This window comes from Bos indicus x Bos taurus, chromosome 7 (assembly GCF_003369695.1).
Source record: "Bos indicus x Bos taurus breed Angus x Brahman F1 hybrid chromosome 7, Bos_hybrid_MaternalHap_v2.0, whole genome shotgun sequence".
Classification (NCBI taxonomy): domain Eukaryota; kingdom Metazoa; phylum Chordata; class Mammalia; order Artiodactyla; family Bovidae; genus Bos; species Bos indicus x Bos taurus.
Genome location: NC_040082.1, coordinates 97,879,298 through 97,903,477, shown reverse-complemented (window position 1 = coordinate 97,903,477; position 24,180 = coordinate 97,879,298). Strand labels below are relative to the sequence as shown.

At 49.3% G+C, this 24,180-nt stretch overlaps 2 protein-coding genes across 4 annotated transcripts; one reads left to right on the top strand and one right to left on the bottom strand.

Annotated features, from left to right (window-relative positions):
- The first annotated feature begins 103 nt into the window (after positions 1-103).
- Positions 104-17,092, top strand: SYCE2 (synaptonemal complex central element protein 2). Its single transcript, XM_027547913.1, has 5 exons — positions 104-181; positions 821-936; positions 13,857-14,031; positions 15,242-15,430; positions 16,795-17,092. Exons 1-5 carry the CDS (start codon positions 167-169, stop codon positions 16,840-16,842), a joined length of 543 nt encoding a protein of 180 aa, XP_027403714.1. The 5' UTR covers positions 104-166; the 3' UTR covers positions 16,843-17,092.
- GCDH (glutaryl-CoA dehydrogenase) lies at positions 16,008-22,963 on the bottom strand. Of its 3 annotated transcripts, none has more exons than XM_027547910.1 (12): positions 22,752-22,963; positions 22,536-22,665; positions 22,410-22,445; positions 21,957-22,100; positions 21,718-21,780; positions 21,228-21,398; positions 20,352-20,481; positions 20,050-20,266; positions 19,146-19,249; positions 18,741-18,866; positions 18,301-18,461; positions 16,008-16,549 (listed from the first exon to the last, which is right to left on the bottom strand). In XM_027547910.1, the coding sequence occupies exons 2-12, from the start codon at positions 22,624-22,626 to the stop codon at positions 16,476-16,478; spliced, it is 1,317 nt and encodes a 438-aa protein (XP_027403711.1). In that variant the 5' UTR covers positions 22,627-22,665; positions 22,752-22,963; the 3' UTR covers positions 16,008-16,475. The 3 variants fall into 3 exon arrangements, with proteins under 3 accessions (XP_027403711.1, XP_027403710.1, XP_027403712.1); XM_027547909.1 differs by having other exon boundaries at positions 22,389-22,445; positions 22,752-22,897; XM_027547911.1 differs by lacking the exons at positions 22,410-22,445; positions 22,536-22,665; positions 22,752-22,963 and adding an exon at positions 22,256-22,372.
- Positions 22,964-24,180: the final 1,217 nt, after the last annotated feature.

Here is a 24,180-nt window from a genome sequence, read left to right as displayed (position 1 = left end):
GCCCAACCGACACTCAACGGCCGCTCCTGCCGCGCTGCGCGCGCAAGTTTGCTAAAAGAGGCAGGCCCAAGGTTCGCGCCGCTACGCATGCGTGGGGGCGGAGCGTTCCGGGGGCGGAGCCAGCGTGTGCGCAGAGGGCACGAACGAGAAGGCGGGAAAAGACGGAATGGAGCGACAGGGAGTACGCTGCACTTGTTTCCTTCGCGCGGGCGGCGGGCTGACAGGCAGGGAACGGCAGCGATCTTGGGCTTCCCCGACGAACCCGAGACCGGCCGCTTGTCTCCTGCCATCCAGGCCGCTCCTCGCCCGGCTGGGCCCCGATTTCCTGACTGACCTCCCGGGCTCTGACTAACCGACTGTATGACTGACTCGCTGACAGCCCTGGCCAGAAGGACCTACTTCCACCCATGGCGCGTGGCAGGAGTAGGGTAGAGAAAGACTCAGACACCCACGCACCGCACCCGTTTCTCTTCTTTTTCTCCTACTTCTCTCTCCTCGAAGGACTCGAGCCGACTTACACACCAATTAGGAGCCCAGGCACCCTAGCACCCCAGCAGGAGACCCAGGCCTCACCCCGTCCCCTCCAGGTCTCCCCACCTCAGTCCTCCTGTGCTCCAGGCACAGGGTTCCCCCCCCCGTCCACGCCCCCGTCCTCGTGGTGCCCATCCCAGCCCCGCCCATCTCTCCTGCAGGTCCACAGCATGCCGCAGCAGCACCCAGAGGTGCTCAGGGTTGAAGGGGAGGGAGGAGGGGGACCTGACCACTTCCTGCCCTCCCTCCCTCCCTCCTTTGACCTCTCAAGCGCTAGCTGTGCTCACAGGTGGACATGCCCCACGTAGAGTTCAAGGACCAGGAGCCACAGCTGCTGGGGGAGAACCAGGAACAGCAACAGGGTGAGGAGACCCGCGATGAGGAGGCTTGTCAAGGGCCAGCTAGGTGAGGAAGAACCCGATCCATCGGACCCAAACAGACCCTTGAGTCCCTCATTTACCCTTTTCTTCTTCCAGACCCTACCATTGTCTGCTCTTGGTGCATTTGTTGCACATACTCGTCCACAATACTCGCCTGGGATGGAAACACTGGAGACACAGTGATGCCAAAATCTTGGCTCTCTGTGCACTGATGCTGAACAGAAATACAAAGAGTTATGGAGGAGAAATTTCTTTGCCAAAGAGGAAACACAGTAGATTAGCACCTCAAGAACTCTGCCCCGCCCCCTCCTGGGGGAAGGTCTTATAGACAGGGTTCATGGTCAGGGTAGGTAATAAGGATCAATGTAATGACAGGCTTGCATTGTTCTGAGGGGGTGATGGTGAGGGAAGTAGAGTCAGCATCAACCTTCAAGTCCAGCTGGTCTGGGGTCTACCAGTTTGTGGGCAGCCTACCATCATTAATCATCAGCTTCTTCTACCTGGAAGGGGTGTCAGTATCTGCAGAAATAGCTCAAAGATATTGTGTATATCCCCTGGTGGGGAAATAGGACTTTGCCCCAAGGCTACTTTTGACTGTTTCTCCCAGGTCTCCCATCCCTTCCTTTCCCTAACAACTGTTTGAATCAGCCCATTGGAACTCAGGGAAGCATGGAGGCTGAGTGAATGTTGTTTCCTGTAATCAAAGAAACAGGGGCCACAGAAAGGTCTTAAGCCCAGGAGCCCCACAGGGCCATGCAGGGTATCAATAGCATTGAGCTGACATTTTAGGATAAAGTCTATAAACTCAGGAATATATGGCAGTCAGGGGATGCTGAGTGTTCTGGGGGAAAAAATAGGGAGAGTGTGGCAGATGGCCAGTTTAGATTAGAGGCTCAGGGAAGGCTTCATGGGGAGATGATACGAGAACCATGAGGGTAGGGAGGACTACATTCCAGGCCAAGAAACAGCAGCTGCAAAGGCCCCAAGGGAGGATTGTGCTGCAGCAAGCATGGGTAAGAGGGAAATAATAAGAGATAGTTAAACAGGTGATGGGACTTTGGGTGATAGTTACCCATGAAAAGACATGGAATTAGAGGAGCGACAGGAATTGACTACTGCAGGGTGAGGCGTTTTTTTTTTTGGCGAGGGGGAATGGGCTGTGGCATGTGGGATCTTAGTTCCCTGACCAGGGATGGGACCTGTGCCCCCTACAATGGAAGCATGGAGTCTTAACCACTGGACCACCAGGGAAGTTCCAGGATTATTGTTAATAAAGTTTTATTAGGACAGGGCTGCTTCTCCAGAAGCAACCCAGACCATATGGCCTGCAAAGTGGAAGTGTTCCTGTCTGGCCCTTTTTTGAAGTGTAGTCCACTGGGCTTCTCTTGTAGCTCAATCAGTAAAGAATCTGCCTGCAGTCCAGGAGACCTGGGGCCTGGGGTTCGATTCCTGGGTCAGGAAGATCCCTGGAGAAGGAAATGGCAACCCACTCCATTTTTGCTTGGAGAATCCCATGGATAGAGGAGCCTGGCAGGCTACAGTCCATGGGATCACCAGAGTTGGACATAGTGACTAAACCACCATAGTCCATTGGACTAAAGTTTTAAAAGGCTTCCTCTGGCTGCTGAGTAGAGAATAGATTATCAAAGGCTGGATTGAAAGCAGGGAGGCCAGTGATAAGGCAACTGGAATAATTTAGGTGCAAAATGAGTGTGACTTGACCTAGGGTAGATCCATGGAGGTGATGAGAAGTAGTCAAATTTTGGCTAGATTTAAGAAGATAAAACTAACAGAAATTGTGATGTTGGAGCAAGAAAAAGAGCAGTGTTGCAGATTACTTTAAAAAGACATTCTTGTCTTGCACATTTATTCACCAGATATTTATCAAGGGTCTCCTTTACCCAAACCCTGTTTTAGATGCTGAGGATACAATAGTGAACAAATCAGAATTCCTACTCTCTTGGAGCTGACTTCTTTTCACCTATTGAACGACATCTTGGTTGCTTTTAAGTTTCAGCAATTATGCTTCCAAGTTTTATCAATTTAGTTGTTTATGTAGTTACAGTAAACATTTGTGTGCAGGTTTTGTGTAGATGTAAATTTTCAGCTCCTTTGGGTAAATACCAAGGAGCACAATTGCTAGATCATACAGTAAGAATATTTTTAGTTTTGAAAGAAACTGCCAAAATGTCTTCCAAAGTGGCTGAACCATTTTGCATTCCTGTTTTCAATGAATGAGTGTTCCTGTTGTTCTAGGTCCTCACCAGCATTTGGTGTTGTCGGTGTTTTAGGTTTCCCCCATTCTAATGGTGGTATCATTGTTATGTTGATTTGAAACTTCATTATGAAGTATGAAGTTAAACATCTTTCCATATGCTTATTTGACATCTGCACAACTTTTGGTATGGTGTCCAGATCTTTGACTGTTTTTAAATTGGATGTTTCTTTTCTTTTTTTTTTTTGGATTATTTGTTTATTGCTGAGTTTCATGAGTTCTTTGAATATTTTGGATGTCAGGCCTTTATCAGATTTGCAGGTTTTTTTTTTTTTTTAAGTCTTTTGTTTTGTCTTTAAAAAATTATTAATTATTTATTTATTTAGGTTATGCTGGGTCATATTTGCTCTGCGGGCTTTTCTCTAGTTGTGGTGCCCAGGCTTCTCATTGCGGTGACTTCTCTTGTTGTGGAGCATGGCTTGAGGGCACGCAGACTTCAGTAGTTGCAGCATGTGGGCTCAGTAGTTGTGGTGTACAGGCTTAGTTGCCCCAAGGCATGTGGAATCTTCCCAGACCAGAGATCAAACCTATGTCTCCTGCACTGGCAGGCAATTCTTTACCACGGAGCCACCAGGGAAGCACCAGGTTTGTGTTCTTTAAAGATTTGCCCCAGTCTGTGACGGGTCTTTTCATTCTCTTAATGGTGTCTTTTACAGAGTAGAAGTATTAAATTTTAATGAAGTCCAATTTACCAATTCTTTGTTTTGATATTGTGTCTAAGAAGTCACCACCAACCCCAAAGTCACTTATATTTTCCCCTATGATGTCTTATAGGAGTTTTATAGTTTTGTGTTTTACATTTCAGTTCAGTTCAGTCACTCAGTAGTGTCTGACTCTTTGTGACCCCATGGACTGCAGCATGCCAGGCTTTCCTGTCCATCACCAACTCCTGGAGCTTGCTCAAACTCATGTCCATCCAGTCGGTGATGCCATCCAACCATCTCATCCTCTGTCGTCCCCTTCTCCTCCCACCTCCAGTCGTTCCCAGCATCAGGGTCTTTTCAAATGAGTCAGTTCTTCGCATCAGGTGGCCAAAGTATTGGAGTTTCAGCTTCAACATCAGTCCTTCCAATGAATATTCAGGACTGATTTCCTTTAGGATGGATTGGTTGGATCTCCTTGCAGTCCAAGGGACCCTCAAGAGTCTTCTCCAACACCACAGTTCAAAAGCATCAATTCTTCTGTGTTCAGCTTTCTTTATAGCCCAACTCTCACATCCATACATGACTACTGGAAAAACCATAACTTTGACTAGATGGAACTTCGTTGGCAAAGTAATATCTCTGCTTTTGAATGTGCTGTCTAGGTTGGTCATAGCTTTTCTTCCAAGGAGCAAGTGTCTTTTAATTTCATGGCTGCAATCACCATCTGCAGTGATTTTGGAGCCCCAAGAAAATAAAGTCTGTCACTGTTTCCATTGTTTCCCCATTTGCCATGAAGTGATGGGACCAGATGCCATGATCTTAGTTTCCTGAATGTTGAGTTTTAAGTCAACTTTTTCACTCTCCTCTTTCACTTTCATCAAGAGACTCTTTAGTTCTTCTTCACTTTCTGCCATAGTTTTACATTTAGGGCTATATCTGTTTTGAGAAAATTTTTGTTAAAGGTGCAAGATCTGTGTCTAACTTCACTTTTTTTGCATGTGGATGTCTAATTGTTACAACTCCATTTGTTGAAAAGATGCTCCTCTCTCTGCTGAATTTTGTTTGTTCCTTTGTCAAAGATAAGTTGACTACATGTGTGTGGGTCTATTTCTGGGCTCTAGTCTGTTCCACTGGTCTATTTTATATTCTTTCACTGGTATCACATCAAGTAGCATCAGTCCTCCCAATTTCATTCTTCTTCAATATTGTGTTGACTATGTTGGGTCTATTGCCAAGCTGACCTTCTAAAAGTCATGACCAACCTAGACAGCATATTAAAAGAAGCAAAACTATGACCAACCTAGACAGCATATTAAAAAGAGACATCACCTTGCTGACAAAGATCTGTGTAGTCAGAGCTATAGTTTTTCCTGTAGTCACGTATGGATGTGAGAGTTGGACCATAAAGAAGGCTGAACACCGAAGAATTGATGCTTTCAAACTGTGGTGCTGGAGAAGACTCTTGAGAGTCCCTTGGACGGAAAGGAGATCAAACTAGTCAGTCCTAAAGGAAATCAACCCTGAATATTTATTGGAAGGACTGATGCTGGAGCTGAAGCTCCAGTATTTTGGCCACCTGATGTGAAGAACTGACTCATTGGAAAAGACCCTGATGCTGGGAAAGATTGAAGGCAAGAGGAGAAGGGGATAACAGAGGATGAGATGGTTGGATGGCATCACCAACTCAATGAACATGAGCTTGAGCAAGCTCAGGGAGTTGGTGATGAACAGGGAAGCCTGGCATGCTGCAGTCCATGAGGTTGCAGAGTTGGACACAACTGAGCAACTGAACTGAACTTTCTAAAAGATAATTTTTTTTAATGTCATTTCAATTGGTGGCAAGTGCTGTAAAGAAACAAAACCGAGGAGCAACTAGAGTGACAGGGAGTTTGGAATAGTTGATCTCTAAGGAGGTCACATAAGGAGGAGCCAGCCAGGAGGTGTCCAGAGGCCCATACATTCCAAGCAGAGGGAGCTGCAAGTCTCTGAGGTAGGGACAGGGAAGGCCAGTGTGTCAGGCTTCGTGATTGGTGGTAGTGATACCCTGGTTACATTGGACAGACAGGCTCATACATTCTCAGTGCTTCCATCTGATGAAAAAGGCATTTATTGAACAAGCACTGACACGAAAGAGGTCAGGTTGCTGGGAAAACGTATCCTCTGTAATCATGCATGTGTGTGCTCATTCAGTCATGTCTGACTCTGCGACCCCATGGACTGTAGCCTGTAGACAGGCTCCTCTGTCCATGGGATTCTCCAGGCAGTTATACTGGAGTGGGTTGCCATGTTCTCCTCCAAGAGATCTTCCTGAAACATGGATTGAACCTGCATCTCTTATGTCTCCTGTATTGGCAGGCGGGTTCTTTACCACTAGTGCCACCTGGCAAGCCCATGTCCTTCCTAGTCCCTGGCAACAATTCTACTTTCTGTCTCTACAATTTGCCTCTGCTGGATATTTGATATAAATGAAATCATACAATTGTGTGATCCTTTGTGACTGGCTTCTTTCACCGAGCATAATGTCTTCAGGATTCATCCATGTTGTAACATGTATCAGAACTTCATTCCTCTATATAGCTGAATAATATTCTAAACTATGGATGTACCACATTTTATTTATCCACTCATCAGCTGTTGGAAATTTAGATTGTTTCTGTTCTTTGGTTCTTGTGAATAAGGCTGCTGTGAACATCCGTGTATAAGTTTTTGTTTCTGTTAGGTAGATACCAAGGCGGGGAATGGCTGAAATCAGAGAAGTGACATGCTCAGGTTCCTGTTATAAAAAGACACCAGCTGTTCTGTGAAGAATGGGTGGGAGGGGGTGGGAGTGGACCTGGGAGATAGGTGGGAGGCTTCTGCAGGATGTCTAGCGGGGCAGATGGAGAGAAGATTGGCGGGGTGGGGGGGGCGATTCATTTATTGAGGCATGAGAAAAGGGATGAGCTGACAAGGTCTCCCAGCTGCGGTGTGCTAGAGCCTGGAGCTCGCTCCTACCAGCAGGAGCCAGTTCTACACATCTCTTCCCAGCCTGGCATTTAGTGACTTCATGTTGGTAGCTTGAAATTGGCTATAGTGGGAGTCTGTGCACCATGAAAGTTGAATACTACAAATCAAGGTTTCCCCTGCCACTTCCTCCTCTACTCCCTAGAGAGCCAGTTGCTAAATGCTTACCAGCACAGAAAGGGCTGCCCGCTTTCTGGCTCGAGGTGGTTTGGTTTCCAACTGGCAGAGGCATGAGTTGCATTCTGCCCTTGCTGAGTTTGAGGTGGCCAGAGACATACACAATCTTAGAATCAGGATTGCTGGGAGAAATATCAATAACCTCAGATATGCAGATGATACCACCCTTGTGGCAGAAGGCAAAGAAGAACTAAAGACCCTCTTGATGAAAGTGAAAGAGGAGAGTCAAAAAGTTGGTTTAAAACTCAACATTCAGAAAACTAAGGTCATGGTATCCAGTCCCATCAGTTCATGACAAATAGATGGAGAATCAATAGAAACAGTGAGAGACTTTATCTTTTTGGGCTCCAAGATCATTGTTGATGGTGACTGCAGCCATGAAATTAAGACACTGCTCCTTGGAAGAAAAGCTATGACCAACCTAGACAGCATATTAAAAAGCAGAGACATTACTTTGCCAACAAAGGTCCATCTAGTCAAAGTTAATGGTTTTACAAGTAGTCATGTGTGGACGTGAGAATTGAACTATAAAGAAAGCTGAGCATAGAAGAATTGATGCTTTTGAACTGTGGTGTTGGAGAAGATTCTTGAGAGTCCCTTGGACTGCAAGGAGATCCAACCAGTCCATCCTAAAGGAAATCAGTCCTGAATATTCATTGGAAAGACTGATGCTGAAGCTGAAACTCCAATACTTTGGCCACCTGATGCGAAGAACTGACTCATTTGAAAAGACCCTGATGCTGGAAAAGATTGAAAGGGGGAGGAGAAGGGGACGACAGAGGATGAGATGGTTGGATGGCATCACCGACTGGATGGACATGAGTTTGAGCAAGCTCCGGGAGTTGGTGATGGACAGGGAGGCCTGGTGCGCTGCAGTCCGTAGGGTCACAGAGTCCGACACGACTGAGCGACTGAACTGAACTGAGAGACACACGCATGAATAAGTCCAGGACAGGGTTGGACTTTCTGGCTGAGCACTCAGGATGGGTGGGGCCGGGGGCCAGAGAGATGGCGCTGTGGGAGTCACTGTTTCCGTGAAGGAGCTCACCTGGGAATAGAATGAGGCTCAGGACAGGGCCGCTGAGGACTGTAGGCAGAAAGCCAGCTTCCTCTTGCCTCCCAGAGGCCTCAGTTGTAAAACAGAGCACAGTGTGGAACGGTTTCCAAGTGTGTGCTATTTATTGGAGACCAGAAAAAAAGAGAACTAAAGTAGTTTGTTTGATAACACCTTCCTGCAAATAGTATGTTTAGACGGTGATCTAAGTGGTGAGGAGACACAGACAATTGCAAATCATTGAGACTTTGAGGAGTTCTGAAAGAGCTTTGGGTTGAGAAACATGGATTAGAACCAATGTAAGGGCCAGTTAACAGATCCCTCAGCAGACTGTCAGTGACATGATTAAAATGTGAACACATTTCACGAGAGATGAGCAGAGGGTGAAAGGAGTGGGCTCTGCAGCTTCAATCAAACCTTCCCCTTTCCTGGCTGTACTTCAGCAAAACATCATTTTGCCAAGGCGCCAGAGATGCTGTTGTGTTCCTCCTTGAATGTTTGATTAGCTCACCTCCCCTCCTGGGACCACCGCCTGCGGTGGTCGTAAGTGGCTGGCGAATTGTTTACTTGTGTATCTGTTAGAGGCCCGAGGAGGGAGGGCCCCCACCAGCGGGGGGCTCTGGCTCTCACGCCTGCCAATCACAGCTTTACCTGGAGCGAACAGATGGTCTCTCTGCTTAGACCCATTTCCTCCGCCGTTCCTGGGCCTCCTGCCAGCGTGGGCCCTGCTCGGAAACTAGGTCCTAATCCTCAAAGCTGAATTAGGAACTCCTTAGGACAGACCATCATAGATGAGCGTAGGGATGTGTTCACAACCCCCACCCCTGCCCCCCACTGCCCCACCCTGAGCGCAGGCAGCCTGCTCTGTTGGGCCCACTTCCAGTCCCTGGCCTCCATCCAGGGTTGGGCAACAGAAGCAGGCCTGAACCAGGGAAGCCAGTGGAGAGGACACGGTGTGTTTTGTTTATTAAAGTTAATTGGTGAATGCAGGCCCAGAGAAGCCTATGATTCATTAGTGTCCTGATTAATATGCAGCTGCTGAGTATTAAGAAAGATGAAATGGAAAGGAATAAAACCCCAAAGGGGAGGTTGGGGAAAATCAAGATGCTCTCTGCAGACATCTGATGCAGGCCTTTGTCCCACCACGAAATTTGAATGAGCCGATTTCAAGTGATTTTTCACCATTTGTGTAGCTGCCACGGAGACGGGTTCCAGCTTCATCCCTTGAGCCTGAGAAAGGAGCGACTTTGAACAGTTAGCAGCTCAAGCAGGTTGTGAGCAATGACACAAAAAAGAAACACCTGGTTCTCTCATTGATTTTAATTTCAGAGCCCTTATACAGTGGGGACAACAAAGCAACTGCGGGTACAAAGTGCCTTACGAGCAAGAATGTTACGTCCATCTCAGATGGTAATTCTTTCCTTTTGGTGTTCAGGAAACAGTGGTGATGCCTCTGGAATGAATACAATGCACTCTCTGCCCAGAGTGCATAGGGCGCCTGGAGGGAATTGAGCATACAAACTGGCAGTGTTGTGATTAGTAAGCGATGGTGAGAGGGGTGCTCTGAATGCTGTATCATGAAGTTGACAGAAAAGAAAAGTCATTTCAGGCAAAGGCTAAAGGATTTGGTGAAATTGTGGAAGGTTCCAAATTGCTGGGAGTGGAGGGTGAAAAGAGAAGATGGAGGCCTTTCCACAGCCCTGGAAAGCCTTGTGTGCTGTACTAGGGAATTTACTTGATCCTGCAGCTGGTGTGGGGGGGCGGGGGGTGTCTTGTAGGCTGTGGAGCAGAAGTGGGATTTCTGATTGTGGTTCAAAGGGCCCTAAGGCCCAGGTAGGAACAGTAGGTATGAAATGAAAGGTTTTTGTGACAGGATTCTTTTTAAATTAGTTTATTTTAGGTTGTGTTGGGTCTTTGTTGCTTCACGCAGGCTTTCTCTAGTTGTGGAGAGCAGAGGCTACTCTTCATGTGCTTGGCCTTCTCCTGTGTTGGAGCTTGGGCTTTAGGTGAGCGGATTCAGTAGTTGTGGCCCTTGGGGCTTTGTTGCCCCAGGGCAGGAGGGATCTTTCAGGGATCAAACCCTTGTCCCCTGCATTGGCAGGCAGATTCCTAGGCACTGGAGCACCAGGCTAGTCTGATATTGTGATGGGATTTGTTTCTGTTGGGTTTGTTTTTTTTTTAATTTTTTCATTTTTAAGAAATTTTATGTATTTATTTATGGCTGCACTGGGTCTTCGGTGCTTCATGCAGGCTTTCTCTAGTTGCAGTGAGCAAGGGCTACTGTTGGTGTGGAGCTGTGGCTTCTCTTGTTGTGAATCACAGGCTCTAGGGTATGTGGGCTTCAGTAGTCGAGGCGCAGGAGCTTAGTTGCCCCCCCGGCATGTGAGATCTTCCAGAACCAGGGGTCGAGTTCATGTCCCCTGCATTGGCAGATTCTTAACCATCTGACCACCAGAGAAGTCTGATTTTGTGAGGGGATTTGGAAGGACAGAGAGAAGCCAGGCTCCAGGGTGGCTGCCAAGTTTCTGGCTTGGGTACCAGGTGACTTTTGGTGTTCTTCAATGACAGGAGGAGGGTGGACAACTTTGAGTTGGTGTGCAAATTTAGAGAAGTTTGAAATGCCTCTGGAACAGCCAAGTGGAGAGGGCCTAGGGGTAGTCAGGTACCTTACTGGGAGCTCAGAGGAGAGGCGTGGGATGGGGGTAAGTTTGGGAAACATGGGAGCGTGGATGGTAATGAAAGCCTTTCCTAATCACTCATTCATTTATTCGATGCACTATTACTGTTCTTCCCATGAGAGGCAGGTCAAGAGGACAGCACAACCTTTTTTTACAGGAATGCCCAGGGAGCCTTTAGTTGGTCTTTGTTTTCTATCAATAAGGTTTTGCTATAAAATATCTGCCTTGATCAGAGGCACACCTTCTCGGGTGTGCCTGAACACAGAGCATCTGTGACAGATGCTCTGAACACAAGCGTCTGGCTCTGCAGGCAGATGAACTTGCATGCGCTGTGTAATGCCAGAACAGGGAGGACTAGATCAGTGTCCTTCATTCACTCGTTTGTTAACAGTGGAGGACTCAAAATGTGCTGGATCCTGGGAATGCAGAGATAAATGGGGAGATAAGAGCGGCATCAGAGATAAGCGCACAGTGGTAGAGATAGGCACGGGGTCACAGGCGGCGCTTCAAAAGAGGCATCAGGGGCTTCCCTGGTACCTCAGTGGTTAAGAATCTGCCTGCCAGTGCAGGGGACACGGGTTCAATCCCTGGTCCAGGAAGATCCCACATGTCAGGGAACAACTCAGCCCATGTGCCACAACTACTGAGCCCACATACCGCAAGTGTTGAAGCCCGAGTGCCTAGAGCTTGTGTTCTGCAATAAGAGAAGCCACCACAATGGGAAACCCACACACCACAACTAGAGAGTAGCCCCTGCTCATTGCAACTAGAGAAAGTACGTGCAGCAGCAAAGAGCACAGTCAAAAATAAAAAATTGTATAAACAAACGAGGTAGTAGCCTAGGCTAGGTCTCACTGTCAGAGAGCAAGTGCAAAGGCCCAAGGACAAAAAGCCCATCTGGTAAGGAGAACATGAGATCCAGGACACAGCCAGGGGACACAGTCTCAGGCCTGAGGACTTCTGTGTCAGTGAGAGCCTGGCCACCCTGGCTGTCATGCACTCAAGTTTCCCTGTGGTTGTATCCTGAGCCAGAAGAAAGAGCTCAAGCAGTTGGAGAAAAGCCAAGAAAAATATTTGTGTGGAGGAAGCATCCAAAAATGACGATGTGTTTTTCTCAGTAGCTGTGCCTGGCTTGCAGTCATGGCTTTATGGTTGTGTGTGAACTGGTGTGTGGAAGAGCTGCTGTGTTGGCACCTCCGAGTCTCAGCCATTCAGAGCTGGAAGCACCTCAGGGTGAGGAGGAAGACGAGAACTTCGGAGGAAATGGCCCAGGCTGGGGGTCAGGCCAGCTGGGTGCCACACCCAGCTCTGCACAGACTAGGGATCCTGAGAAAGTGACACAGTCGTGCTGAGCCTGTGTCCTCAGCTATGAGGTAAAGACAATGGGGACAGACCCCAGAGTGTGGTTGTGAAGGTGCAGCAAGATGAAGCGGGTACCTTAGCGTGGTGCAGGGCAGATAAAAAAAAAAAAAATAGCCACAAAAAAAAAAAAATCATCTTAAACCCTTTATCTTTCTTTAAAAAAAAGATTTATTTATTTTTTGGCCGTGGTGGGTCTTCATTGCTGCATGAAGGCTTTCTCTAGTTGCAGTGAGTAGGGGCTACTCTCTAGTTGTGGTGTGTGGGTTTCCCATTGCAGTGGCTTCTTTTGTAGCAGAGCACCGGCTCTTGGGTGCACGGGCCTCCATAGTTGCAGCTCTTGGACTCTAGAGCACAGGCTCAATAGTTGTGGCCCTCAGGCTTAGTTTGACAACATATGTAATCAAACTGGTGTTCCCCAGCATTGCCAAACTGATTCTTAATTACTGGGCCACCAGGGAAGCCCTTTAAACATTTTATCTTAATTTAAAACACCAATGGATCTGTTGATCAGATCACAACTTTTTTTTTTTGCATAAACCTCATTCATATGCATTACCCACAATTTCCACTTTTGTGTTTTTATTTCTTTTACCGTCTTTTCTTTTAACTGTGCCAGGTCTTAGTTGTGGCTCTCAGGATCTTTCGTTGCAGCATGTGGGATCTATCAATAGTTCCCTGACCAGGTATCAAACCCAGCAATGCGCATTGGGAGCACCGAGTCTTAAACACTGGGCCACCAGGAAAGTCCCCCACTTTTGTTTTTCTAAAGCAGAGCAAAAACTTACAGGCCTTGACAAAGCGGTCTGTATGCAAAATACTTCTAAATTTTTCTGCTCTTGGCCCTGATACATCGTTGTTTGCCCACACTTGATTTAATAGTTGTATTTTATCAGGTTCACCTTTGTTCATTCTATTTAGCTTTTTTTCACCATTTCACTAACTATGCATTTAGTCGAATTGCATAATATTAGTCACATGTACAGTACTAGTACTACTTCCTAAGCGGCACTAGTGGTGAAGAACCCGCCTGCCAATGCAAGAGACATAGAGACATGAGTTGGATCCCTGGGTCAGGGAGATCCTCTAGAGGAGGGCATGGCAACCCCCCCAGTATTCTTGCCTGGAGAATCCCATTGACAGAGGAGCCTGGCAGGCTACAGTCCATGGGTCGCAAAGAGTCAGACATGACTGAAGTGACTTAGCACACACAGTGTGGAACAAACTCTTCTGGGGGTATTTTTTTTTTTAATGTTTTTATTAAATTATTTTTGGCTACACTGGGTCTTGGTTGCTGTGCACAGGCTTTCTCTAATTGTGGAGAGGGAGGGCTACTTTCTAGCTGTGGTTCAAGGACTTCTTATCATGGTAGCTTCTCCTGTTGCAGAGCTCAGGCTCTAGTGTGTGTGGGCTTCAGTCATCGTGTGCATGAGCTCTAGAGCCCAGGCTCAGTAGTTGTGGTGCACAGACTTAGTTGCTCCACAGAATGTGGAATCCTCTCAGAGCAGGGATTGAACCCGTGTCCCCCCTGCATTGGCAGGCTGACTCTTAAGCTGTCCCTTCCCCTCAGGGGCAGGGTGGGGGAGGGGTGTGAATGAAATAAACAAGTGTCAACAACAGAAAACACCAGGCACAGGTTCTCCTCCCACCACAGAGCTAATTCAGATCAGCCACTCTCAGGAAAGTTTGGTGCTGATCTCAAGTTTCCTATACTTTCAGAAGTCAGGTTTCTAGCCCCTCTGTCGCCACCTCCAGTGCCAACCGCCAGCTGATGATGCTGGAAGGAAAGTCAGGACCCTACTTTTCCTCTCTGGACTCGAGCATCGACATGCTGAAGAAGAGGGCCCAGGAGCTGATCGAAAACATCAACGAGAGCAGACAGAAGGACCATGCCCTCATGACCAACTTCAGAGACAGCCTCAAGATCAAGGTTACTGATTCCCCCCACATACTGCAGAAGCCCAGGGAAAGGCAGGAGGTGTTCCTTATGTGAAACATAAAGGGGGAGGCAATGAACTGCTGTTACGTTCCCCACATGTTCTAGACAGTCTGCGTATGGCACCTGATTTCACCCTTAGAGCAATCCTGCAGAGAAGAGCTTGGACCATATTGCAGACGGGCAAAGTAAGGTTTGGAAATGATTTGCCTGAGTGAGAGAGCCAGGATGAGAAGCCAAGATACACCTGTATCACAGACTAGCCCCTTACCTTCATGCTGGGCTAATGGCTGTGGCAGGAGGGGACTGAGGCATAACCTGAGTTATCACACCCACTAGTCCTCCCGAAGTCACATGATTTGGGAAAGTGAAAGTCCCTGAACATGCCTGGGGCTTATGTCTAACAAAACCTAATATTATGTTCAGGTCTGTTATTAATAGTTGTCCCCGATGCTTCTTCAGAATGTGTCCTATAAGTCAGACAACTTGTGAATTCCACACATCATCTCTCAATGACAGGCTGACTTCCTCCCTCAGCCACATTCCTACCTACCTGGTACATAGCAAATTTAGAGAAAAATATAACATAGCAGAAAAAAAAAGATAAAAATATTCAGATGATACCATAACCCAGAGGCCACTTTGTTGCATGTTTTCCTCTAGTCTCTGTTCTAGATACTTTCCTCCTAACCTGACTGAGCTTATATACATAATTTTGCACTTTTCTTTTTAAAAAGAAAAATGATCTGGGATAAGGTTACACTAATACATATATATAAGTAATATATAATTATATATTACATAATTATATATGTATAATGTAATATAACTATATAATTATATATAAATTATATAATTATATAGTTATAATCACAAATATATAATTATAGATTATATAATTATATATGTAATATATAATAATATAATACATATATGTAAAGTCACATTCTTCTACTTTGTTTGACCTAAACTTTTACTGTCTCTTGAATCATGTTTTTAATCACTCTTTGAAGATGCATCAAGTTGAAATTATTTCTCATAAAAAAAAGAAAAATTTAACATAGGCCTTTTCACTGCCAGTCACCAGAGTTGTTTTTACCACTTTTATAAGATAAACTGCAGAAATCTTAAAGAGCCAGTCAGAAAAAATGTCTCTTGACGCCTCTTGTTTGATTTTCTAAGAGCACCTCTTATTCCTTCAAAGGTTTCAGACCTGACAGAGAAGCTCGAGGAGAGGATGTATCAGATTTATAATCACCACAACAAGATCATCCAGGAAAAGCTCCAAGAGTTCACCCAAAAGATGGCAAAGATCAGTCACCTGGAAACAGAGCTCAAACAAGTATGCCACACCGTGGAGACTGTGTACAAAGACCTTTGTGTCCAGCCTGAGGTATGAGAGTTGTAGGGGCTAAGATGAAAGTAAATGTCAGCAGGGACTTCCCCTGGCTGTCCAATGGTTAAGACTCCATGATCCCAATGCAGGGGGCACGGGTTCAGTCCCTGGTGGGGGAACTAAGATCCCACATGCCATGAGGTATGACCAGAAAAAAAAACATTTTTTTTTAAAGTAAATATCAACAGAGAGCGAGGATTTTAGCATCACCAGGCTCTAAACCCCACAGGAGCCACTGTCTGCAAAGGCCCCGGTGCTCTGGCCACCCTACGCATGGCCCCATGCACCTGTATGTGGTGTGTCCGAACTAAGAAGCCGGACTGTTATTTCCTACACTGTGTGTCCGCTCTGTGGTGGGTGACAAAAAGGACAAAGTCCCCTTTGCCCTCAGCCCCGAGCCCTGGCAGTGCCCACCTGGGTTTATTTATTACAGCCAAGCCCAAGACTTCAACATGGCCCAGATCACTTCTGGGCTGGGGAAATCCCTGCTGGGTCCCAGCGTGCTTCACAGCCCTTTCACGTGTTCCTTTTTCCTGTTACTGGTTACCAGAAAATGTGATCCAACACGGTGGGGTCAGACATGCACACTCTTTTATTATTCTCTCTCTTTACCCCTCATTCTGCTCCAGCGTCCAGCATAAGGCACTTGCCCCCAGATGGGAGGGTCAGAGGGTGCAGAGTGAATGTTGCCATGTGGATGGAGCAGTTCACTTAGACACTGGTGGGTCTCACAAGTTGCTTCCATGTCACTCTCCTCCCCACTCCCTGCTCCCGTCGAGGAGCCTCTGTTCCAAGGCAGGTAGAGTCCATGCCTGTTCACGGTCAAAACTGGATTGAGACACTCAGTACAGAAAGTCCCATCTTCTCTTTAAGGAACACATTTGAATGACTTCAAAAGGGAAATTTTGATATTTAAAAATCAGTGTCTCTCACTTCCCACCAGAAGAACTGGCTCCATCTGCCACCTCTCCAACTAAGCTCCAAGCCCTGTGTCTCCCTGGAGAGGGGTTTGGTGCCATCTGGGCTCCCAGGTGAAGTGGGTTCACTTGCCGGCCACGAACGCCTGGATCCCTGTGATAGCCCTTCCAAGGATCAGAGCATGGATGTCATGAGTACCTGGACAAATAAATGCAGAGTCAGTTTGCAGTCTTAACAGCTCGCGATTTCCCTTTATTTTTCTTTAAATTTTGCTTATTTATTTTGGATGTGCCACATGGCATGTGGGATCTTAGTTCCCCAACCAGGGATCTTAATTCCCTGACTGTGTCCCTTGCAGTGGAAGTGCAGAGTCCTAACCACTGGCCCACCAGGGAAATCCCCCACAAATTGCTTTTAAAGTCAATCTTCATGTCCCCCCACAGGCTACTACTCTGGAAGAAGAACAGATTCACAAAGATAGGGAATGCTGACAGCTACCAGGAGAGTCACTCTTAGTGACAGCCACCAAGGAAGGCCACCGTTTGGGCCATGCTGAGAAAATTGTTTTTCAGAGTTCTGCAATACTTCTTTGGCAAAAACAAGCAAACAAAACCCAACCGATGCTCTTTGTGCCAGGCCTCAAAGCACAGCAAGTCCAGCCCCCACCATGGGCCCAGCTTTGGTACTCTCCCAGATTCACCCCACCCCAACCCCACAGTTGATTAAATGTTTGATTTTCAACCCAGCCATGCTTTCTTCCCGCAGAGGTGGAAAGAGCTAATGAGCTCTGCGGGAAATGGATCAGGCCCTTTCTTACCCGCAGGAGGGACAGGAAAGCAAACATCAGACAATTAATTGCCTGTCCCAGCTGATCCCTGCCCCCCTCATCCTGGAGCCACTGCCCCAAGCCACACATCCCACATCCCACCCCACATCCACAAAGGGAACACTCTACAGCCCTCCTGTTCTCATCTGTTCTTCCTTAGCTTCCCAAGGCAGAAACCAGAGATTATGCCCTCCCTTTTATGGAGCAAAATAATTCTCTTTTCTTCCTAAAGTGCAAATCTGATCCCGCCCCTCCCCTGCATAAAACCACCTGGAGGTCCCCTCAGCTTGTCCTCAGAGTCCCTGTCATGCCTGTAGAATCGCCGCCCCCTCCCCTTTGCCGTCTGGAATGCCCCACCCAGACAGCACTGGACGCTACTTCCATCTCTGCCCAGGGAACTACACCTCCCTCAAGGCTTCTTATGGTTCCACTTTCTCCCTCAGAGACTGAGTCCTGTTAAAGCTCCCTCTAGTCTGCATGGCTCACACTAGAATTACATATCTCTCTTCTTTTTTTCATCCACACCTTGGCTTGTGGGATCTTTGTTCCCCAGCCAAGGACTAAATTCAGGCCACTGCAGTGGACGCGCCAAGTCCTAACCACGGGGCCATCAGGGAAGTCCCCGCACCTTTTTTCTTTTTAATTATCTTTTTCTATGTCTGTCTTCCTACGAGGCAAGGGGTTCTGGGCCCACGGGAGTCACAACCAGTTACCAGGTGCAGACACCACAGCCTGCCAGTGATTTACCGTTTTTCTTTTTCTCACGTAAAATGGAGTGCTGATTCCTGTGTGTAGCTGCACACTCACCTCCTTGAATTCGCCAGCCCACTGGGTGTTGTGCCCCCATCTGGGGATGCCCGAGGAAGCCGTAAGAGGGCTTGGGAACATCGCTCCTCGAGCATGACGGGGGAAAGGACTGGGAGTGTGGACTTCCATGGTCCCCCTGTGGGCCACTCCAGATGCAGGACCGAGGGGGGGACTTGCCCACATCATGCTGCCAACTGGTGCCAGACAGCTGACAGCAGGAGCTGAGCCTGCTGCCCCTGCCCCTCCTTGCTGTCCCCTTCCCCAGATGTGAGGCCACTGTGAACCCCCCCACACACCCCAGGAGTCCAGCCCCCACCTTCATAGGTGTTCACAGACTCCAGGTTCATGACATGCCGGATCACGTGATACTCATCAGAAATCCCATTCCCCCCAAGCATGTCTCGGGCCTGGCGAGCAATGTCCAGGGCCTTCCCACAGTTATTCCTCTTCAGCAAAGAGACCATTTCCGGGGCGGCCCTGGAAACAGCACAGACGTCACAAACACTGGGTTACAAAGAGCTGACCCTGCTCTGGGCACCCAGGCATCCCTACCCCCAGGCAAAGCCAGCCGGGAGGAGGGTTACATCACAGCAGCGGACATGGCTCCCGGTGAGAGAGAGGTAGGCAGGGCGGGGTCCCCAGGGGCCACCAGGCAGGAAGGTCCTCTCTCCAAGGCCCAACCACCACCATGCCTAGAAGGGGCACCGGGTCCTCCTGCCATAGCTGCCTGCCCCTTCCCACACACAGAGCCCCTACTTGTCTTGATCCTTCAAGCGGCCGAGCTGCAGGCAGGCATGGAGGCCCAACGTGATCTCGGTGAGCATGTCCGCCAGCTTTTTCTGAATCAGTTGGTTCTTGGCCAGTGGGACACCAAACTGGATCCTATGCAGGCAAGGTCAAGGCAAATCTTACAGAGGAGGGCACTCCCCAGACCTATCCCAGGGCCTTTCCAGGCTGCCCCAGAGTGAGCTGTGTCCCCACTCAGCTCACTCTGGCCCTGCTGCTGACTGAGCCCCTCACTGCTCAGAAGGACTTCCTCAGCCAATTCACAGAGCAGGGAACTTAGGTCTGGTGGCTGGGTGCCAAGGGTGGAGGGGTTAGTGATGGAGACCAAGCCTCCCGCCCCATACCCCTGGGAGTTGTCATGTAGCCCCCACACACCTGTCCAGAGTGTACTGCCGGGCCGTGTGCAAACAGAACTCAGCAGCTCCAAGCACACCCCATGTGATGCCATAGCGGGCATTGTTTAGGCAGCCGAAGGGACCCTGTAGGGTTGAGACAGGGCCTCAGCCCCACCAAGAGATGAGAGAACCTGTAGAGAACTATTAAGTGCCCCCTCCCCAGACACCCCTGATATGCAGTCAGTGTAAACCAGGGAGACTCAGGACAACTGTTGAAGTCACACATGGCTTTGGCATCAGAGCCAACAATGCACATAGGGTTTTGCTTCTTGCCTACTCACTCTTGGTTTTCATACAGTTCTCCCCAGTCCAAGATCTGGACGGGAGGCTCAGATCTAGGGTCTGAGGTAAGGAGACAGGAAGATGCACATGCAAGCAGAATTAAGTTGGTTCAGGCCTCTATGTGTCCCAGGCCAAGCCAGCTTGAGTGAGATGGTCACCAAAATGGGGCGGTTTTGGGTTTCCCTTGTGGCTCAGTGGTAAAGAATCCACCTGCCAATGCAGGAGATACAGGTTTGCTCTCTGGTCCAGGAAGATCCCACATGCCACAGAGCAACAAGCCAGTGCGCAACTATTGAACCTGTGCTCTAGAACCTGGGCACCTCAACTACAGAAGCCTACACACCACAACTAGAGAGTAGCCCCTGCTCACTGCAATTAGACAAAAGTCCATGCAGCAAGGAACATCCAGCACAGATAAAAATTAAAAAGGAGAGGGGGGCAGTTTCAGCACACATCAGTGAGCCAGGCAGAGCCTCTCCAAGTCACTACTGTTTGGCTCCATGGGTATCTCTTCCCCAGCTGGGTCCCTAGCAAGGGGCCTGCCCAAGAAAAGAGAAGCAGCAGGTGACTTGCTATCAGTTCCCAAGGTGGCTGCTGCTTACCGCCAGACCAGACACCCCGGGCAGCACATTCTCCTCTGGCACCTCCACATCATCCATAATAATCATCCCTGTGGATGATGCCCGCAGAGAGAACTTGCCCTCAATCCTGGGGGTTGAGAGGCCCCGCATCCCCTTCTCCAGCAGGAAGCCCCGAATGCAGCTATCCTCACACCGAGCCCATACTATCAGCAAGTCGGCCACAGGCGAGTTGGTGATCCTGGAGGCGGGACAGGCAGTGAGGGCTCTGGCCATCACCCACTGCCCCTGCCCACCTGCCTGAGGACCCCAGGCTCCCGCCTCACCAGGTCTTGGACCCATTGAGGATGTAGCTCCTGCTGGATGGGTTGTGGCGGGCTCTGGTCTCCATGCCACTAGGGTCACTCCCGTGGTTGGGCTCCGTGAGCCCAAAGCAGCCCAGCAGCTCCCCCTTGGCTGCAGACATGAGATGAGATCATGAGGCTGCCGGTCACCCATCCAATCCCTCTACTGAAAACTGCGGGCCTTTCCACTGAGCCAGGCCAAGACAGACCTGGCCCTGCCCTCACGGCACTCCCAGGTGGTGGGGGGAACAGATATTTCACCCAGGTCATAGTCACAATGCCATAATGGGGGGAGGTCCAAACAGGAGTCGGGAAGGGGTTGGCTAAACTGTCTTGAAGGGCACTGAAAAGGAGTTAAGCAGGAAGAGGTATGCAGAAGAGCAGTCCTGGCAGTGAGACCAGGATGTGCAAAAGTCCAGGGGCACAACTGAGAATTCCAAGCTGCTGAGTCCAACTGCAAAGGAGCAGTCAAGCGAGTAGTCAGAGATGAGCTGGAAAGGTCAGCAGAGGTCTGCCCACATGGGGTCTTGTGGATCCCGTTGGGAAGTTAAGACTTTAAACTTTTAAACTCTAAACTTTTAAAGTTTAAAGTTAGACTTTAAACTTTGGGCTGCAATGGGGAGCAGAGAAAAGCAAATCACAGGGGATATAATGGTGGTGAGAAAGGGGCAGAGTCAAGAAAGACCTAGGAGAATCAGATGTGGGGTGGGGTCCACGGACTGGCAGGGGGCCTGAGGGGCCATTGGCAATACCCTTAGAGGTGAGAACACAAGGCAGGACTGAGGGACAGCCCTGGTCCTGAGTTTCAGATCACTGGGACTATCTTCTGTCCACCAGGCTCCCCAGGCGGCTACTCACCCAGCCGGGGCAGGTACTTCTGCTTCTGCTCCTCGCTGCCATACGCATAGATAGGGTACATGACAAGGGAAGACTGGACACTCATTGCTGACCTGTAGCCGCTGTCCACTCGCTCCAGCTCTCGGGCTAGGAGCCCGTAGGCCACCGATGAGACTCCAGCACAACTATACCCTGGGGTGGGGGGGCGGTGGGGCCGTGGGATGGGCCAGGGTTGGGTGGGGAGGGGAGAGAAATAGAACAATGTGGAACAAAGCCCTGCCCACTTGAGACCAGTGATTCCTGTTGCCCAAGAGACAGAGTCCCATAGGAGCACCCAAGGAGAGGGCACCAAGCTGGCTCTAGCTTGAGGGTTTATTAATTTCATCCCCACAGCCGCTTCAGAGACATAACAGCCTCTCTTTGCAGACTGGGAAACTAGGCTCAGGGAAAGAAAGGGGCTTTTCAAGACACAGTGGAGGGCTGCAGAGTATGGAGAGAAATGTGTCCTTACCTTGGATGGTGGGGCCCAGCATACCGAGCTCCCCCATCTCTGAGATGATCTCCCGGTGAAAAACTGCAAAGGGATAGATGCCCCAACTTCAGGCCCAGCCTTGGCCCTCTGGAGCACTAGCCCAGAGCCAGAGGTGCTCTAAAGCCCAGCCAGAGCAGGCAGAGCTGGTGTGCATGATGGAGGGTGCAGGTTCAGGTGGCAGTGGGAGCTCCAGAGTGCCCAACCGCCTGCCTGAGCACCTTCGTTGCGATTGGCCAGCAGGATGCGGGGCATGAGGCGCTCCTGGCAGTAGGTGCGGAAGGTGTCCCTGATGAGGATCTCATCTGCTGTCAGCTGCTCCTCCAGCAACAGTGGATCCCTCCAGTCAAACTCAGGCCGCGAAGCTGGGCGGGGTTGGAGGAAGTGGGACTCTACTCAGCCCTGTCCACCCGACCACCACGCCCTCCTCTCCCCCAGAATCCTCAGCCCCACCCCTCAACCCTCAACTAATGTCGGCTGCAGACAGGACTGGCAAAGTGGTCTTTCTGGGGAAACTCACTGCCTCAGCGCCTCTGGCCCTGGCCACGGCCCTGCCTCCCCGCCTGGGCAGACCCCGGATTCTGGGACAGAACCCATCGGGGACAGACAGACAGTTGGACGAGGGGACTGTTGGACGAGGGGCGCAGACGCACGGCGCAACCAGGGGTCCTTACGCTTGGCCGATCGACTCTGGGTCTTCTCGCCTTTCTCTGCAAACATAGGACGGGAAAAATTACCCCGAAAAAGCTCCCAAGCCTCAAGTTTCTCCCTCCCCATTCCATCCCAGGTCAAGCACTGACCGGTCTGCGCTGTCGCCGAGCTCCATGAACGAAAGACTCGTAGGCCGGGTCCGCGGTTCAGTAGTTGCGCGTAGACGCCTCTCAGGGCCATGTGGGCAGCGAGCGGGCAAACAGAACAATTACAGCCGACCTGGAGAATTGGAGGCGTCTGAGCAGAGCGGCTCCCACCAAGTGCCCTGGCCCTTTGCACCCTTCGCCCCTCTCGCGAATCCTCACCTGGAGCCCCCGGGTTCACTGCACAGGCCACAGCGCCATAGAACGAGACTTTTGACCTCCGGTGGGGATGGGCGGGGCAGAGGCTAAATGGGGCTTGTCATTGGTTCGTCCTAGGACCCCCCTCTTTCACGGCTCTGCCTTTTAAAGGGGCTACGGCAGCCTTGCAGGTGGAAGCGGCGCGCCTAGCAGAGATACCTTAACCCCCTTTAAGGAGCGGAAGCACCGGTAAGGGGGGGGTGCTGAAGGCGAGCCGGTCAATCCGATTGGCCCGCTGTATTTCTGCTCTGATTGGCCCTATGAGGGGCTCGGCCCGCTCTTGGTTGGTCAGTTGTAGGGGGCGAGTGCAGAGAGATTCTGGAGTTAAAACAGGCAGATGAGGCTCGAGAAAATGAGTACTAGAAATCACGAGCCCAGATCTCGAGGTCTCCTTTAATGGGGTTCTGTGAGAGGAGGTGGGTTCAGGTGGAAGATCTCAGCCCAAATTGTCTGCCAGTTTGTCCCAGGAAGCTTGCTAACCAAGTTACTGTATGTGCGTGCGTGCTAAGTCGCTTCAGTTGTATCCGACTATAGCTATAAGACCCTATGGACTGTAGCCCGCCAGGCTTCTTTGTCCATGGGGATTCTCCAGGCAAGAATATTGGAGTGGGTTGCTATGCCCTCCTCCAGGGAATCTTCTCAACCCAGGGATCGAATCCGCGTCTCTTTGACTCCTGCATTGGCAGCTTGGTTCTTTACCACTAGCGCCACCTGGGAAGCCCTACTATATGGGATTTCCTATGCTTTGTGATTCTGTGTGGTTGACTGAGCCTATGTGACTATGTATCTGTATGTGAGTGGAGCTGACTGTTTCTGTGACATTGTGGGGCTGTTGACTATGGGCAGTTGTGTGTCTAACTGTCTGTGACTGTTTCTGTGTGGCTGAATGTCTTTGTGGTTTCTTGTCTAATTGTAAGCTTGTGTAATAGTATTCTGTGTAATCACGTGTCTGTGTGGTACTATGTGCATGACTGTTCTGATGGCTTTCTTTGTAAATGTGGCTGTTATCTTCGTGAGAATGTGACTAGCTATTTGTGTGTGTGCATGTGGGATTGTCTATATGTATATGTGTCGGTGTGACTTTGTCTATGTGTTGTGTGTGCTTGTGAGCGTGAGTATCTGCCTGAGTGAATGGCTATGCTTACCGAGATCACTTTTATGAGCATACATGTGGTGTGCTTTTGCATCTGGATGCATCGTGCGTGACCATCTCTGACTGAAAGCCACTCACCTACTATGACCTGTCCATTTTCCAGCTGTGGAAAGTGAGGTCGGGAAAGCAGAATGGTCTTGCTTAAGATAAAAATAGCCCAAGTGCAGGGGCTTCCCTGATGGCTTACTGGTAAAGAGTCCACCTGCCAATGCAGGAGACACAGGTTCCATCTCTGGTCCA